This window comes from Aptenodytes patagonicus, chromosome 1 (genome assembly GCF_965638725.1).
Source record: "Aptenodytes patagonicus chromosome 1, bAptPat1.pri.cur, whole genome shotgun sequence".
NCBI classification, from domain to species: domain Eukaryota; kingdom Metazoa; phylum Chordata; class Aves; order Sphenisciformes; family Spheniscidae; genus Aptenodytes; species Aptenodytes patagonicus.
The window spans coordinates 127,022,192-127,039,837 of record NC_134949.1 but is presented as its reverse complement, the minus strand read 5'-3'; the positions used below and the strand labels follow the sequence as shown (position 1 = coordinate 127,039,837).

General features: G+C 47.5%; 1 protein-coding gene across 5 annotated transcripts in view; it reads right to left on the bottom strand.

The window, feature by feature from the left end:
* The window catches only part of PDE9A (phosphodiesterase 9A), a 70,541-nt gene that overhangs the window by 14,456 nt on the left and 38,439 nt on the right, over positions 1 to 17,646 (bottom strand). For 3 of the 5 annotated variants that reach the window (XM_076354554.1, XM_076354562.1, XM_076354545.1), the window contains exons 5-9: positions 12,401 to 12,455; positions 11,500 to 11,570; positions 6,738 to 6,822; positions 2,578 to 2,659; positions 148 to 222 (exon numbers count right to left, since the gene is read on the bottom strand). In XM_076354554.1, coding sequence (XP_076210669.1) covers positions 148 to 222; positions 2,578 to 2,659; positions 6,738 to 6,822; positions 11,500 to 11,570; positions 12,401 to 12,455 — 368 coding nt within the window. Of the gene's footprint in view, positions 1 to 147; positions 223 to 2,577; positions 2,660 to 6,737; positions 6,823 to 11,499; positions 11,571 to 12,400; positions 12,456 to 14,132; positions 14,291 to 17,646 lie in introns of those variants that run through there. The other 2 variants (XM_076354580.1, XM_076354572.1) reach the window with 2 other exon arrangements.

The following is a 17,646-nucleotide window of genomic DNA, read 5'->3' as shown; positions in this document are numbered from 1 at the left end:
CCGTATTCTGGTGTGATATGAAAATTAAAAAAATATAGAGATTAAGGGGCAGAAAAGGGGAAAAGCCCTGCAGACCATCTCAAAGGGCTCTTCTGGCCTTGTTGGCTCTCAGAAAGAGTGCTAACCCAGCTAACATGGCATCCTTACCTCATTGGGCTCCCACAGCCAGACGTCAAAGGTTGGTTTCCGAAGCGCTTCTATGGTCTCCTGGGACAGCATGTACTGCAGACAAAATGGCAGTCGGTGTCAGTGAGGGTCCCCTGCCCTGGCGTGGGACCTGCCATCAGCATGTCCCTGGGACTCCTGGGGTCCCATTCATGCGGAGTTTAGCCGTATTTCCCAAGGATAGAGCAACAGAGCTCTCCCTCTGCCTGCCCAACTCTTCCTTCCCTCCCCACCGGCTGCTCATGGTCACGCCAGGATGCCCACGCCTGGCAGGCAGCAAGCCCCCAGGCAGCTCACTGCCTGCCACGGCACCAGCCAGCAGTCCACTGATCGGTGGAGATCCTTATGGAGCAGGGAGGTGGAGGGTTTGGGAGAAAAGGGAGGAGAGTGGAGGTGTTATGGATGGGGTTGTGGGTAGATCCAGCAAGGGGATGTAGGGGGCGCAGGGCACAGATCCATCCCTGGCTGCACTGGTTCTGCTGCCTGCAGAGCATCAGCGACACTCAGTGCAGCCAGTCATGGCTGGGTAGTGTGAAGTGTCTATGCTTATAGTGTTAAATTAGCTGGTGGGTATGATATATTTACTTTCAGACGACTTATGCTCTCATTTTGAGTATTTTTTCAAGAATGCCTACATTTCCCAATTGGTTGTTAGCCTGCCAGATTCAAATGATTTTTTATCATTATGCTCAGAGGCTTAAAACAAAATCAAGCTCATTGGCCAGTTATGATTTGTATACAAAATAAAAAAAAAGGAATGTGGAGGGTTAAAAGACCAGGGGAGATCTGGACTCTACCGAATCCTATTTTTGAGACTATTGATCAGAGTCTTTCTGGGACACAAAACCCTTGTAGCTTTAATTGGCCCATTTACCATGGCTGTCTCTAATTAGTTTGGGCTTACTGTACTGAGCAGGTGAATGAAATTTTCCAAGCCATCAAATTATTGATACTTAATCCAAAGAAGAATAACACTGAAGATTAATTTTCCTTCTTGAGAAGGCAATGATTTTTGCATTTGCCTACATAATGTACATTTAATATGATGTTCTGCAAGAAATCCGTGAATTAGCAGTACAGATTTGTTATTTGATAACAGTGTTGTAATGACATCTTCTTTCAGTGTACTCATCACTTCCTAGCCTCACTGACATTGGACAAATCCAGCACTTGACAACTGATAACAAATTTTGCAAATCTGTCAAACAGAACCCAAACTTCTGAAACCAAAACTCCGATGAGCTTTGGTCTAGGGACAACACAGACTACCAGTTTACTCTGCAGTCAGTCAGTACAACTCTTTGTTGTACTTGTTGTTAATTCAAGATCCTAATATCATAGCAGTAGATCAAAGGTTGAGCTGACATATATACTTATCAAGGGAAAAAATAATTTTTAGAACTGATACGTTTTGCAAAAATGTGTTAGTGTCAGGAGCACAAGCCTCTTGGGCAAAGGTTAATTAAAAGAAATGTAAATCTCATGATGTCTGCTTCAGAGACCTAGAGGTCACTTTTGCTAGGCAGAGCAGAATAAACAGCAGAACTTACAATTTGTTGCTCTGTAAGGCCCTGAAGACAAATATGCCAGGATGCATGTCCATATCATACACCTGCATCACACCGGACCGCGTGAACTTGAGAGCGGCTCAGCCAGCTGTGATGTGTGCAGGCAAATGCCCACTGTTAAACTATGATTTGCACGTGTGTGAGCTGGTGTTTTGTCAAGGTGTGAGCCGGGCACTGAGCAGACATAACCTGGTAGCTTTGAGTAATTCCTGTGGGCAAAGACTGTCGGTGCTAGGACCAAAGATCCTATGTGCTTCATGGTTTCAGCCTCATTCATCACTGTGGATTTGTACTTGTACTTGCCCAGCAGACATTTTTCTTCAAGCATTACTGTTTTCTCTAGCAAATACACTAACTCATTTTCGCAGGGACAATGAATCATTCTGGAGAGAATCCAATGTCTCATTTTCTCTGTTTCCCTAGGTGAAGCATCTCCATAAATTACTTTTTAAATTAAAAAATAATCCATTAGGAGAAAACAGGCAGCAGCACTATTTTCAATTAGAGTACAACATTATAGGCTATTTTTGATTGTTTGCTACGAGCATGGAGAATAAACAAATATAATTAGACAAAAGAGCATTAAATGTTGACAAATGCAAAATGTTCATTAACATTTCAAACACTAATGAATTTTCAAGTATTAAAGACTACTGAGGATCCAACTTTAAGTCACCGCAGGCAATGACAGCTTTTTCCATCAGCTTCCAGGGATTTTGGATCAGGCCCTGGGTTTAGAATAACTAGGAGGTAGATGGCTAGGGAGTCATGCATTGTAAACCAGCACTTGTCAGGATGGCAAGCACGTGGTAGGATTCTGGGAAGAGCAAGCATTGCGTGGTACCTTTGGGTAGGATGGTACATCCCGCCGGGGAGTCGGCCTCTTGTTTTCATCCAAAAAGCTGTACTTGCAGGGACAGTTCGTCCTGAAATGAAATATTCAGCTCTTAACATTGTGGGAACAGAAACACAGTGCCTCAAAAAATGCCAGAAGTACTCTGCTCTCTCGGTAGGCATCACTCGGAGAATTACCCCACTCCCCAGTCTCTCCCTTTCTAATGTGGTGTTGCTCAAATGTTTTAAAAGTGTGATCCTCTTTAGGATTTTCTCTCCTTGTGCACCACTCCTGTCGCCCATTCTCCATCTCTTTGAATTCAAGCGAAGAGCGTCTGTCTTCTTCAGACAAGTATCCATGGATACCCAATCACTCCTATTTAAACCAAGTAACTTTCCTTTCAGCGAGCAGCTTGCTGTCTGTGGCAGGCATAGTCGTCCTATGGCAGAGGATGGCAGAGCCCTGCCTGGGGCCACGTTGAGTATGGACACTGGCATGCCTGTGCTTATTTACTAGTGTAGGCACCTACTGAGCCCATGGCTTATTGCAGCCCAGCTCCAGGCCTCGGTAAAAGCTTGGGTAAGACCATCCATTTTGCTGGCATGACCATCTTGCCTGCTGCCCTTCAGGCAGGACAACAGCAGTGAGGCACAGGCTCGGCAGACAGAGTCTGCTTGGCTCCCCAGTCCTGGAGGAAGCGAGCCGCTGCCAGCAATTACAGGTAATTAACACTTGTCTGGTTATTAACACCAGCACCCACTGCCAGTTATCTACTCTTCCTTCCGCTGCATGTGGAAGAGCCAAGCTGACGCTATCCCATCTGAGCAGAGGACCATGACAGCAGGAGGTGCACACCAGCCTTACAGCCTTTGCAGAACATCTAGGTTGCTGCATTGCAGTGCGAGAGCAATTTCTTGCCTTACAGCCACGGGGGGCACAACAAAACTGAGAGCTCTGTGGTATCACCCATGGCAATTGTGATACTTTAATTCAACATGTGTTTCCCAGGTAGTTGGTCACAGGGAATTTAATAACTCTCATGTGATGTTGATCTGCTTGCATTTTGCATTTATCCCTGTAGTCCTAACGTTTGGATTATCCTTTCCCATTTTTAAAGCCTCCTGCCAAATGAAGCTAAAAGAAACCCTCCAAAGAAGCCAACCAAAGTATTCCATTAACTTCATTTGTCCCTTTTTAAATTATTTCACGTGTTCTGTATTGTGTCTCTTTTTAGTGCTTCTCGTCTCTGTTGGGAATTGGTCCGGGTCTCTTTTCTTTTCTCCTCTTAACATTGCTGTCTGCTATCATTTCTGATGGTGTTGTCTGAATCCTGTGAAAGTTATGTCATCTTATAGTTCATGGTGGCCATCTGGCTTCAGCCAGCTGCCTTTTCCTGCCCTGTTTAAGGAGATTCTCAGTTGGTGGAAAGCTGTCTTAATAATTTCTAAAGCTGTTTCCTCAAAACACCACTGTGAGGGGTATTAGTAGGATAAAAATAGTGAGATTGGGGCATTCCTTGCCCTAATTGGAACTGGCTGCCAGGGTTAGCTGAGGGTCAGCCAACTATCTGTAATCCTCAGCTGTATTAAGACATTGAAGCCTTCATCCTACCGCACTGGGGAACACACCAGAGCCAGGATGCATCAGACCTTTACAAATGTAAAACTGTATCTGCAAATGATCATGATTTTAAATGACGCTATAATGTTATTAGCATCTGCCAGTCATGAGCGCAAAAAGCAGACTAGCAAAAAAAGCAATTTGAGGGGATGCAAGTGGGGCTGCTTTGCTCTTCTGAAAAGGAGGGATGCACGATTCACTGTGCGTGATTGCTTTTATAAACTTAGCTGTTCATCCTTACTCTGTTGTTTGCTAATGTAACAGCAAATGTAAGAATATGTAAACATAAAAGAATACGGCTGTGTACACTGATATTATTGAAGGAATATACGCACTCACACATACTTATATATTAATTAAATTTAGGTGTGATCTCTAATTGCAACTGTAACGCATTATCTAGCAAATGACGTTGCGCAAGGGATGACAAGTCTAACTAGGAGCAAAACCATTTCCATTTGCCCTGGGATGCCTCTGTCCCCCCCACAGCATGCACGTATCTCACGCGAATGGGAGAGAGCTTGCTCAGCCACTCTGGGGTGAAGCACCCCTAGGCTGGGGTCACCGCGGGCTAGTGGCATGGCCCCTGCGGAGCCGTGGTCGCTCAGGAATAGGGAACCACAGCTCACTCCTCAGCAGCTCCCGATGGGGTCCCTCTTAATGGCCAGCCACCAAGGAGCATCCTCTCCTCACTCTTATAGCAAAAAGAGGTGACTTGTAGCCACCCCTGGTTATATGCTGAACCTGGCCACATCTAGCTGCTGCTTTGAGACCCAAGCACTCAGGGAACAGTTAACCATGGGGAGGATTTTGTGCAAGGAGGAGGAGCTTTTGTGCAGCCGGGAGGAGGAAGACCCAGCTCAAGGCAACCAAGAAGAGCTGTGACAGGTAGCTGCCACATCGATACAGCACAAAGCGATGCTGAGCAGAGTGAGATAGGCTCCTGCTTCAGCTAAAGCAGCTATGCAGTGCAAGCTCAGCGCAAGCTAGCTTGGGTGTCTGTGCCCAGCACTACCTGCTGCTGAGCACCGCACCCATTTTTACCACAGCTTTCCAGCATCACACTCCATGCTGGTCTCTGACTTTTGGCAGCTGTCATATCCCACTAGAAGCCCTCGGCAAAGACTACACCTCAGCTGGAGCCAGCTGCACTGGGCAGATGCAGCACTCCCCATTGTTTTTCTTGTTAACAGATTGCTGTTTATACTACGAAATATAGATTGTAAGGTGATAAGGTCTGGGACAGGAATGAGTCATGGCTGCTGCTGGGACAGTCTTGTACTTCCTGATGTGTGTGGCGGCAACTGGGTGAACGTGAAGTTGCCACAACTTCTTTTTTTGGTTTTAATTCCATACCTGCCTGTGCGTCACTATGCTCATAAACGCAGCTCTCCCAGCTCCCCATAACAGTCGAGGAAAAGTAAAGACACATGCACGGGCACACATGTTATTCACATCACACCCGGCACAAATCAGCATACGTGTTTTTGCGTTTGCTGCCAATCTGAGCTCTGATTTTTCTAATGAGAATTCCTCACACACCTGAACAAGAAATGATGCAAGCCCCAGGGCAAACTGCAATCCATCCTACTGGTATAAATCTGGAGCAGATCTGAGGTTAATAATGTTACTCTGCATTTATGCTAGTATGACAGCTGAATTTGGCCTTAGACTTAAAAGGAATGTATTAACGCTGTGCCTCCCGACCTATCTGGAAAGCAAAATTTATAAAAGCGAGTGATTATAAAGCCTGATTCTTTTAGCAAATCTCCCATTGCCCTCAATAGGAAATAGCTTTGATTAAAGGTCAGAGAATTTGACCCCAAATGAAGAAAAAGAGAGAGGCTGTCAAGATAGCATAGTTACATTTGCTGAGAAAAATCCCCTTCACCCACACTTTGAGCAACCTTCCCAGAAGTATTCATAATCTCACAGTGATGATTTGTTTGTCCTAATGGGGTATTTCAGTGACACAGGGGGCAGGGTTTCCAGCTGAGACCGCATACCGTACAAAATGCAATTTTTTTCTGCTGTTGTTTTAATTACAGCGAAACCAAGCTTCACAATCACAGTGAGCCCTTGAATTAGAAAGTAAATTCCCAATTTCTTGTTGAAATTGAAATGGATGTTTTATAATAGCATGAGATCATAATTAGAAGAGCTGCTACATATTTATTTGATATTTTCCCAGAATATATTGGAGCTGATTCGAGCGTTAGCTGGTTCCCAACCAAACACCGCACTTTGCAGAAGTTCTTTTCCCTTTCCCCCTCTCCTAGTAAATCTGGTTGAAGAATTCCCAGTCTGTATGGTGAAAAATAACTCTCTGTGGCAAGACCTTCTTCTCTATTCCCGTGGCCTGAGCTATTTTAACAGTCGAATGGCTATAGATCTTCAAATGTTAAATTAAAGCCACTGTCCTTAATGGTTATTGGTTTCCTTGCTCCTTTACTTCTAAGCCCAGAAGGTAACTCAATTCTGCGGAAACGTCGCATTAGGGTTTGAAACCAGATGCTTATTTCTTTGGTTAGGTCCAAAGCAGAACTTACCTGCTGCTTCTTGCTGCCATTTCCTCCCTCATCTTTTTAATGTCGCTCTTGCATTTCTCAATCTCCACTACTTTCAGGCCTTCCACTGTCAACAAAGGAAAACAACAGGGGTGTTACCATGGCGAAAGTCGAAGGATCTCGTTTCACAATTGTACAAAATTTCAAAGGGCTTTAACAGTGGGGTTATCCAGTGAGCCAGCAAGCGCTTACAGTCTGCCCCGGTTCTCACATATGCAGGTGCTGCCAAAGCGATATATCTTGAAAACCCATAGGAATTCTCTGCTGCCAATTTTAGATAATAGCTACAGTATTTTAATTCACAGAATGGCTGTAACGTCTCAGCTTTTCCACGATTGTTAGCAGCAGTCAGCTGTTCTGGTGCCTTCACTTCTCTGCTATAGAACACGAATCAAAGGAAATCCTGAGCAAAAAAAACCCTCCCGTGATGGGATGATAAGCGCAGCTAGGCAAACACGTCCCGGTAGGATTAGAATTCCCTTTAGGATAAAAGGTTTTAATTTGAAAGTTCACGCATAGCATTAAGGAGCTCTGAGAGGCATTGCTAGATACAGAAAAACCAAAGTGAGACTGCAGGAGAGAGAGACAAATGTTGAAAAGTTTTGCTCTAATGATTGATTTCATTTTTTTTAGGTATTGAAGATCTGTCACTTTTTGCCAATCAATTTTGTGATCAAAAGTTATTTCTGTATGTGGCACAAAAAATCCTATATTCCCCTTCTGTATGTAATTATGAGAGCCACAAGGCAAAAAGTTTGATTGCCTGTTTATGCAGCGATGCACTTCATTCCACGTAGCTGTGAGAACCTAATGCAGCGCAAGTATGAGAATATTCTCCCTTTTCTTTCCCTCTTGTTGAACTATCAGCGTGCTCAAGGACATAATGCAGCACCATTTATTAAGTACATGTCATTCATATGCAATCATTTCACAGCTCATTTGTTTACTGAACTCATTGTTTGCATGGACAAGCTGTGGTTCAGGGAACTCAAGGGAATGTGCAATCGTACAATCAGTATTCAGTCACTTTCTTAGAAAATAATAGTCAAAATCATACTTATCTGGAGGGTAGCATGTAAGTGATAAAAAACTGCCTTGGAAGGGCACAACTCTGTAGATAAGCAGAGACCTCAGTTTTGTTTTCTTTATGCTAGTAACAACAAAGATTGCTGTTGGAACTGGGAAAAGGGAAAAACAGAGAGGTGTATGAACCGAGTCCAAAATGCCACATAGTAGGAGAGGAAAGGGAAAGGGTTTTGATTTATGCTTGATTACAGGGACACCCTCCACTTAAAAATCCCATTTCCAGATTAATTTTTTTTTGTCTAGCATTGTTACAAGTAATTTCTTTGGGTGATCACAATGTGATGATAGAGGCAAGATGCTGTCCTGCTTATTCAATATCTTCATTCTGGATATCTGGCTGCACTTTTTTCGGTACTTGGTTCAGCTGCCGATGATCAGCTGCAGCTGACCTGCAGGCCCTGTGCTGCTATGTGCCACCTCGGTGCATTCATCCAGGAGAAGTTTGTGGGTAGCCCATTTGCCAAGCTGTCTAAATGGTGGCCAGTGCCTATTTGAAGCAGTAGGAACAAAGCAGAGTTATTGGACTGACAGGGTAGTGGGGCAGGCAACTGCAGAGAGAAGAGGAGTTATGGTGCAAAATGGCAGCCCTGAGCATTTTTTCGTATTGCATCTCTTTATTTTTCTTCCAAAACCTCTCCAGGGAGCAGAGGATTTACATAATTATTTTCTTAAGGTAGATGTGAGATGCTTACAAATTGTAAAGGGTTTTTGCCAGCTTCCTTATTCATGTGTGGGCTGCTGTGCGAACACTGGAGCAGAGTAAGTCAAGCCACAGGACAAAGCATTCCCAGTGCTTGCTCTGCGTGGATGCATTTTCCAAGGGGAAGTCACAAGCTTTAGATGGGATGTAAAAATCAGTTAGAAGATTTGGCTCCTTGAAAACATATGTCTGTGATGTGGTCTCTAGACAGCAATGGGAAGGACACTGAGAACATTTTATGTGAGGTGCAGATGTAGCGCTGTCATGAGCACTTATCCCCACACACACATATCCCCTCTGGGGAAGAAATCCTGGAGATCACATGTGAAAGTGGTGGAAAAGGGATCTCTGAGGGAGGTAGGAGAAACGGCAAAACAAAAGCACAATTCTTTTCACATTTGGCTCACAAATGATAAATGGCCTTGTCATGTGCACTGATTAAGGGCCCATTATATTATTCTGCAGCAAGAAATACCTCCTGAAAAGACCCTGTGCTGTCTAAAGAAATCCTTGGGCTGAATCCAGCACTGAAACACGGCTCTTAAAGAAACCTCTGGGAGCCCAGCTCGAGTAGGGAGGTTGGACGCTCCCTTCCCCTCACAGTTTTGCTTTTTAAACATGAAAGCCTGGGATTATTTCAAAATGATGCGGATTTGGCTCTGTTGCAAATTCTGGAAGTCCAATTTCGAGCAGATGGGTGCACTTGTAGACAGGCAACCCAGGGAGCTCCTTCCCACAGGCTGAGGCTGCTGGAGATGCGATCGCGAGCGCTCAGGCGGAATGGCAGCAGATTGCTACATCTGCTGCTATTTCCATCAGCGGAGAGACCCACTTACAGAAAGAAGCCTCATCTGGGGACCAGTGAATTCAGTTCACCTGCACGGCACGGCAGCTCTGGGTATGCTGCCTTCCCTAAACCACCGATAAAGCGCCGGAGAGTGCAAACGCACAGCTCTTCCCCGCCGGCAGCGGCATGCAAATCTTTGTTATCTCCCTCCACTGCCGCTGGCTGCCGGTGCTGAAAGGCAGCGTGTGTGCAGGGTGCAGCCGAGGGTCCCAGGGGGTCATCGGGGAGAGCCAGTGGCTGAAAGCAGCCCCTAGCTGGCTGGGGTAGTTTCTCGCCTGGGCTGCCAAGAGGATAGGAAGACCCACAGGAACGCTTGCCTCATTTGCTCTAGTCCATGGCACTTAGCCCTGAAGACTGGAGTCGGTCAGAAGTTTCACAGACAATGTGGAGTGACTGAGCTAATTTTTCTTTTTCTTTTCCTTTCTTTTTTTTCTTTTGGACAAAAGAATAAATCAGTGGAGCCTTGGGTAAACTGCAGCCAAGCAGACTGGGAGGGATTGCTACCCGGGCTCCTTGCAGAGGTCTGTGCTGGGGGTAGGCATGCCGCAGGGTGCCCCCCTCCATGGACGTCGCCAGAGGGCTTCCAACACACCGGCAGCCTGCGGCGGGGGTGGCCTCTGGGAGAAGTCCCCCTGCAGCTGCTCTTTGAATAAGGACATTTTTTCCTCTCCCTGCTGACGAAGGCATGTCTCACTGAGCAGCTGCAGGGTCAAGGTAGCTTCTGGTCGGGGGAAAATTTCAAGGAAACAACTGCTTCCATGAACCAGAAACTTTTTTTTTCCAGCCAGCTCTAATGAGAAAGTGCTTGCTGCAGCTGTGATGCCGGGGAAGACTCTGCCCACGCCTGACTTAAATGCTGCCTATCAGCGAGGATGTGGCCTTTGGTGTCAAAACAGTGCTGTGTGACAGTGCCTTATTCATACCCCTTCTCTGCCTTTCTGGGGTCTGTGTTCTGCATAATATACTGAAAAACAACAAGTCAGATGCTGCATGGGGAAAAAAAAAAAAACCACAAAAACCAGAAAAGGAGCTCTTTGACCAGATGAACTTAACTTGGTTGTTGCACAGCAACTGAAAACTGTTGTATTATTGTTAACACATTGAACAAGCGAGGAAATTGATGCTGCCTAGTAGTCTGCCAGGCAATATGGCCAGCGAGGGGTGAACCCCCGTGTTTGCGGCCCAGAAATTACTGCCTCGCGAGATGACGAGATGTACCCTCCGGCTGTTATCTCAGCACATGCTACGCCGCCCGTTTATGGATGCTTCGGTGTTCATGCTGTATTCGTGCTGCACGTGTAGCATGCACGCGTGCCGCGGGGAAAGGCCTTGTGCCATTTCGGGCCCTTTCCCGGCAGAGGGAGGTGTGCGACATGACACTTAGCAGAAATACTGTCAGGTCTCAGTGCTGGCGCTGGGCCTAGGTCAGCGGTAAGGACAGACCTGACTGCTTAATACGCAGTAAATGCATTTTTGAAAGGAGAAAGTGTCTCTGCAAGACAACATGTTTGACCTGTGCAAATATCTGACTTAAAGTAGAAGGAAGGCAGCTGCGTTACCCTCCTTTAATTAATTACAAAGTGCAGCAGCCAGCGCTAGTGTCCAGGTGTTTTGCAGGGAATGCCCGTGCAGAGTCATGGTGGTCACCGCTGGGTGCAGGGGAAGTGACAGGGGGATGGGTCTGGGGCATGGGGGCCCGTGGGAGGGCAGGCCGGAGGGCTTGGAGGTGGGGGACGGGCAGGTGGGCGGTGGAGACCCTCTGCCATGGGGACATGGTAGCAGGAGGACATGGCCCCAGGCTCAAAGCTCGGTGGGGGCTCGACGGCCCCTCGAAGGGGAGCCTGCCGGGGCGCTCCGGATGCCTACAAAGCCAGGCATCCTTCCCCAGCCTCACCCCACCAGTCAGTGCCACCACGGGCTCCCGCCTTCCCCGCGCCTAACCCCGGGCTGGCCTGCGGCTTTTCGGGCTCAAGGCCAGCTAAATTATGAGCGACTGGAGAAAGCAGAGGGGCTGTGAGGAGCGGGATGGAGTGGGGGTACAATGGGGGCAGCGAGGCGGGGGGTTTCTGAGGCACCGGTTCCCACTGTGATACGAGTAAAGGGACACTCACATTCAACCTTTTTCTCCAGCATTGCCAAGTGATTAGCTACTTCCGTTTTCAGCTCATTGATTTTAAAAACCCTGAAAAGAAAACCCTCGTATTAATGTTATACATTTAGTGCCATATCTACCCTAGGTGCAAAGGACTTTTGCTAGAAATGTCTACATTTTTCAGAGGACTGATCAGTCCGATGGTGGTTGCCATAAGGAAAAGAAAATTTTCCATGGAAGTGCTAAAATTTGGGCAGAAAATACACCCAAGTTTAATTTTCAGAAAAATTAACAACAAATGATTTTGTTATGGCCCTTGGAATGTACTGTGGCTCTGCAACACTTCATCACCCCCTCTCTCCGCAGTGACTTGTTATTGTACCCCCTAGGGAAGCAAAGTGAAATTGATAATGCTTTGCCTAACAGCAGCATCTTGGTGTCTGCGCACCCTGAAACCCTCCTCCTTTTGAGTTTTGCTGGTGATTTGCTCAGCTGTGGTGGGATTAGCTGTCTTACTGAAAACAGCTGGAATAAATTAAACAGCTATACAGATGTTCAGAAACCCTCTCAGAGGAGAGACATGTATGGGTGATAAAGGGAAAAACGAAACAAATCACATGATTTGACTGTTCGGTGAAGAAGTATTTCTTTTGCTTCCTAAGAGGGCAGGAGCACAATAAGAACATTTATATTTAATACTTGATCTTCTTTTTAGATCAAAGATAATCGCCCAAATCACTTTTGGTTTAAGATACCTTATTGCTGTCAGCAGGAAATAACGTGTGTACCAGACCTAAATTTGGCAGGAAGAGTGGGATTTGAAAGAGATCTTAAATGCCCCTCTGCCTCTTGTGAAAATGTCACTTCAGGCTGATAAAAGAAATAGCATTTTAAATTAATAATGATGTTAAGCTTCTTACCTCGAGAATTGCTCGGCAATCTGTCCCAATAAATTCTGGAACAATTCTTCTTTCTCTGAAAAAAATAGGAGAGAGACATAACAGAAAATGGCAGAGGAAAGAAGACACCCTCAACCCCGCTGCAAAGCGGCGTCCTCAGACTTCCAGCTCTGATGATGAGGCATTTAGCCAAAAAGTTGTTCTGGCCCTTTGAACAGTGACAGCGTTTGGGAATGACTCCTTGTCTCACCTGCCTTTCTCTGCCTGCAGATTACAGTAAGGTTGCTCAGAAGTTTTTTTTGGGGGTGCTGGGTGTCTGAGAGGTGGCTTGTTTTAAGGCAGCACTCTCTGGAAAGGAGACCCCTTTCGCATTCCTTGTGTGGGACAACCAGAATCGCCATCCGCTTTTGAAAGGTCTGGCTCACAAGGACTGCCTCTGCACCATCAGCACACTGTGCCAGAGTGCCCACGAACAACACAATAGCTTATGAACACAAGAAAACCCAGCTTGCCTTTCAGATTTACACTGGGACATTATCCTGGAGACCAATTTTTTGGTGCAAATTCATAAGGCTCGTACTGCTATGCATAAACTTCAGGCAAACATGAGATGCCAAAGTGACTGTCCTTGCAGAATGAGGTCCACCCTTCCTGGTTCATGGGATGGACACAGCGGGGCACGAGTTTCCCAACCCCTTTTCCCTTGAGAACATAACTTGGACAGAGCCGCCGCGGGGATCCCGTGGGGATCCCATCGCTGCCTGAGCTGCTGCGGCAGTGGCCGCACTGGGAGCACTCGCACCGGTAGCTCCCTGCCTCCCACTGCCAACTCCAGCACCCAGGTGCTTCAGCCAGCTCGGGAAAGTCAGCCTGGTGAAGCCTCAGCCCCTTCCTGGGACCATCACAGGATTGCAATCACTAACGCAGGGAAAAGCAAACGAGTCCTTAAAACAAGACCCTAGATTTCGAGGAACAGTACACTTTCGGAAGGAAGAAGTACGAGAGCAATGTTTTCCCATCTTTCAGTCTGTCCACACTGTAGTCATGCAGACAGGGGAAGCATAAATCACCTTTGCTGAGCTGTGAGCTGCTGTTTTGAGATTGCTTCCACTTTCCCCCACCAGCTAATTTAAACTGCACTGTGCTGCAGTCGTTCTCATGCCTGCAATGTGGATGTACTCTTGGTTTCTCAGGAAAAACCAAGGAAAAAGAAACATCGCATGCTCTCATATATGTGCTGCAGATTACAGAACATCCATTTATACCCTACGTAGAAATACCCTGATGCCGTTTCTGAAGCTACTTCTTGCACTTGCCTGAGGGAGCACGATGCCTCACGAGTGCAATCACCCAGGCAAAAAACAGCAGACAGAAATACAGCCCAGCATTTACAATGTATTTCTAAATAATAGCTCTTGTACCTGTTGAAAGGATTTGCAATTCCTCAGGTATTACAGATGTCAGGAATATTTGTCAAGAGCATTAACTTTTCTGGTCAAAACAATTTGGCTGTCACCCCCATGTCTCTAAACTGGAGCAAGCACTCTGTGCTCTGAAAATCTCAGATCTAATTCCCTCTTTTTTTTTTTTTGCTGCCATCCGACTCCCAGCGGAGTGGCTAGCAGAGCAAATGAAGAGATTAGTTCTTTTCACAGAGACCCATTTTTCAGTTTTCTCACAAAACCCATTTGAAAACCCAAGCGCTGAAACAAAGCAAATGCTGCGTCCTATTTAAGACGGGAGGAAAGCTTACCGTATGCAGCACCTGGGATGGTACCAGAATCCAACAGTGAGAATAAGCAGAGAAACCTGTGTCCTCTCACTTCGGTGCCGCTCAGCTCTCTGACAGTGGCTGTAGCATGCCAGAGACTGACAAGTTCCCTATAAACACCGTTCCAGTAAAAAAAACCAACAATCTTACTTTCACTCCCTCCCCCTGTCAAAACTCACTTGGAGTACTAGGACATTCTCATCCAGGGAACAGTCAGCTGCAATCTGATGTTTATGGATGTAATAAAAGACTTTCAAAATGAAGATGTATGTTTTTATAACCCTAGGGTGCAGTAAAGATATATGACTAAGAGTGGCAGTTCGTCTCATCTTAAAGAGACAAAGATCCATTTCTTTGCCCTGTTCCTTTCCGAGGGGAAGACCTCTGCTAACCCCTGATTCTGAAGAAAATGAGACATCGCACCGACATCATTCAGCCTCGCTTGCCCACTCCTTTGTAAAACAAGAAGGCTAGGTGTCCTTTTACTCCCTTCATTACCCTCTGTCTTCTTTTTTTTTTACACCTCTGGGCAGGGCTGACACCCCAGGTGCGCGCAGCTACCTTTTCCCTCAGTTGCTTCATTGGTTTTGCTGCGATTCCCTCTGGGAAAAGGAAATTCGACTGCACGTAGCATGGGCAGATGCAATCCGTGCACCTTGCCAAGGGTTGCCAGCTCCTGCCTGCAGTAACCCAAAAGCCAACAGCAACCCTCTTCTCAGCTCACCCCCCGCCGGCACTGTGAATGTGCAACGTTTGCAAATGCAGGTGTTCAGCAAGTCAGATTTTTGCACAATACGCACGGCGTTTTGGAGCTGACAAATGAAAATTAGAAAAATCCCCTCCAGAAGATGCTGCAATAGCGTAATGCTGGGCAGGGGACAGGCCAGCTCAGGCCTCCCCGGGCTTCCCACAGCTCAGTCCCGTGCTCGCTGCGGGCACAGGGACTTTGGCTCCTCGCCTGCTGGCCCCTGCCAAGCTCAGCAGGGAGCTTGGCCAGGGCATCACAGAGCAAGGAGCCATTTTTCCCTCCCTCCCGCCAGCCCCGTCTTCAGCAGGTCTGGGCAGAAAGCAGGTGCGGGGGAATATGGCAGCAGCAGTTTTTCCTGCGGCTCCCACTGCGGCCGGGTCGGAGGGCTGGCAGCAAGCACGCACCTTCCCTGCCAGACGGGGACTAGGTACACGCTGGGGCAGCTCAGGTTACGCGTGCACTGACACAGATGGCTTATAACCCACTGGCATGCACCCTCTGCTCCTCACCACTCTGCTTGGCAGTGGCTGTTCCTTTCCCGTCTTACACGCCGGGACCATGGCCGGGGAGCCACCTCCATCCTCCCGCCCTCCCCGGCTCCCCTCGCCATCCTGCCAGCCTCAACGAGGTGCAAGCGGGGAGTGCACGGGGTTGTGGGGGTGGGTTGGTTCCCCCCGTCTTTTCTGCTTGTGGCCAAGCAAGGCTGCAAGGATGTGGGTATCTACCTTTCCCTGCCAGTGTCAGGCTGGCAAATTCCTGCCACACGGTCTCTTTCTCACGTGTGCCTGTACCTCTGGCTCCCGTCTGTATTTCCCTTTCTGTGGTTTGTTTGGATCTGGGCAGTCAGAGGGATTTAAAAAAACAAACAGCCAGGTAGACAAAAGCCTCAGGAAAGGGTGTGCTTCAAGTCCAAGCCCACGTCTGTGAATCACGTCATACTGAGTGCCAAATTCGATTGACAACTCAGGTTAATTCGGGCTACCGCATGCAAGTCCCTGCTTATGTGAGTAATCCTGAAGCAGTTGAGCAGTTGCCCCCATCCCAATGCACGCATCCACGTGGGATGCGCGTAAGAAGCAGCAGGCAGGAGGGTTTTTTTCTCTCTCAGTCTCTGCCTTTTCCCTCTTGCCTGAGCTGCGAGCATGAATATGCCTCCAAAAGGAGAAGAGAGACATCCCAGAATAAGAAGATTTAGACACAGTGACAAGCTTCTGTCACTTTACCAATAGCAATCTGCACCAGATCTTGTGTATTTAATCATTCCGGGGAAAAAAGCAGTCCCGGAGACCTCTGGTGCAGCTGTACACATCATTTGTGGGCTCAGCGGTGGGCAAGGCAGGGCTAGCACCAATTCAGATGTGGGCCTTCTAGCAGGCAGCTACACAGGTCTTGGTCGAGCTAGCTCTCCCGCTGCAAGCCGATATCCCTGGGGAGAGACTGTGGGTTTTCCTCTGTGCAAGTGCTAGATAGCTTGTTAGTTGAAAAGGCAAATAACTGAACAGCAAGTGAAGCGGGAGGCAAAGGCGCTGCCTACAGCCTCAGCCTGGCCAAGCGCCTCTGATGCTGGCAGGGTTCCCCGGCGCTGAGGCTGTTGAGCAAGGAGTGGCAGGTGGCGAGCTCTCCCCGCGTGCTGGCCTCCATCCCGATCGGGCACTACTCTCTTTGGGTTTCCTCACCTATTTCCCCAGGGATGAGGGGATGCTTGTGTTGAAGGACCCACCAGAACAAGCTGGAGACAGACGTGCAGAGAGAGCTGGGGCTGAGCTCGGCACATGTCATGCTCTTTCAGGTCACATCGCTGGTGACATCTTTAAGGGCTCCTTCAGCTGCCTGTGTGCTTTGCTGCCCTAACTTTGGAGCACTAGGAAAGCCCCTGCACATGTTTGCCCCCCCGTTTAGGACCGTGGTGGATCAGGCTCACTTGAGCTTCACAATAGCTCCTTTCTCTGCACTATCAGAAATGTAACAGACAGCAATTTTATTTCTCAAGAGTACGCTGCTAGTAGGGTTTGTTCATTTAATTGACATCTCCAGCAATATTGCAGAGTGCCTGAACCCTACTAATTACAACCACAACACAGCCATCAGTTTGTTCCGCCACGAGGACGCAGACCAGAGCCTTTCCGCTGTCGGGAGAGAGAAGATACCCGTTCGATGGGCTTGGGAGTTTAAACAACCCAGAGAGAAGGAAGGGTTTGGCACCGGGTGTTTGATGCTCTGCTCGGACAGCCGCGCGCCTTCTGGTCCAGGGCCACGGGAGGAGGGACAGCACGTGATGCAACGGTCCCACAGGCTCAGAGCCGGCCAGCTGGGCCCCCGCCTTTGCCTTGCAGACAGCTGACCCCGTAGTGATACGGCGATCACCACTGCATCCAACGGATGCTCACTGGAATAATAATTTTTTTTTTATTCCAACGCTCTCCCATGACTATGGCCAGGAAATGAAGAATGGTTTCTTAGCAGGACTCTGGTGGATATCTCCTCTGCTGGATGAAAGCCACTGCTTATATTTTCCTCCCAAAGGATCATATTTTCCAGTCCCACCTTTTACAGTCTTTGTTCTGCTGAAGCATGCATCACTCCTTTCCAGCTGCCTGGGATACTGCTGAAAAGAGGTGCATTACCTCCCACTGCTGTAAAAATTGGGGTGACCCCTTTTTTGGCATGTATTTGGACAAGTTGCTTTGGGAAGCAGAATCACGCAGAGTTGTTTGTTTAAGAAGTGAAGACTAGAACAGAGCTGGTTTT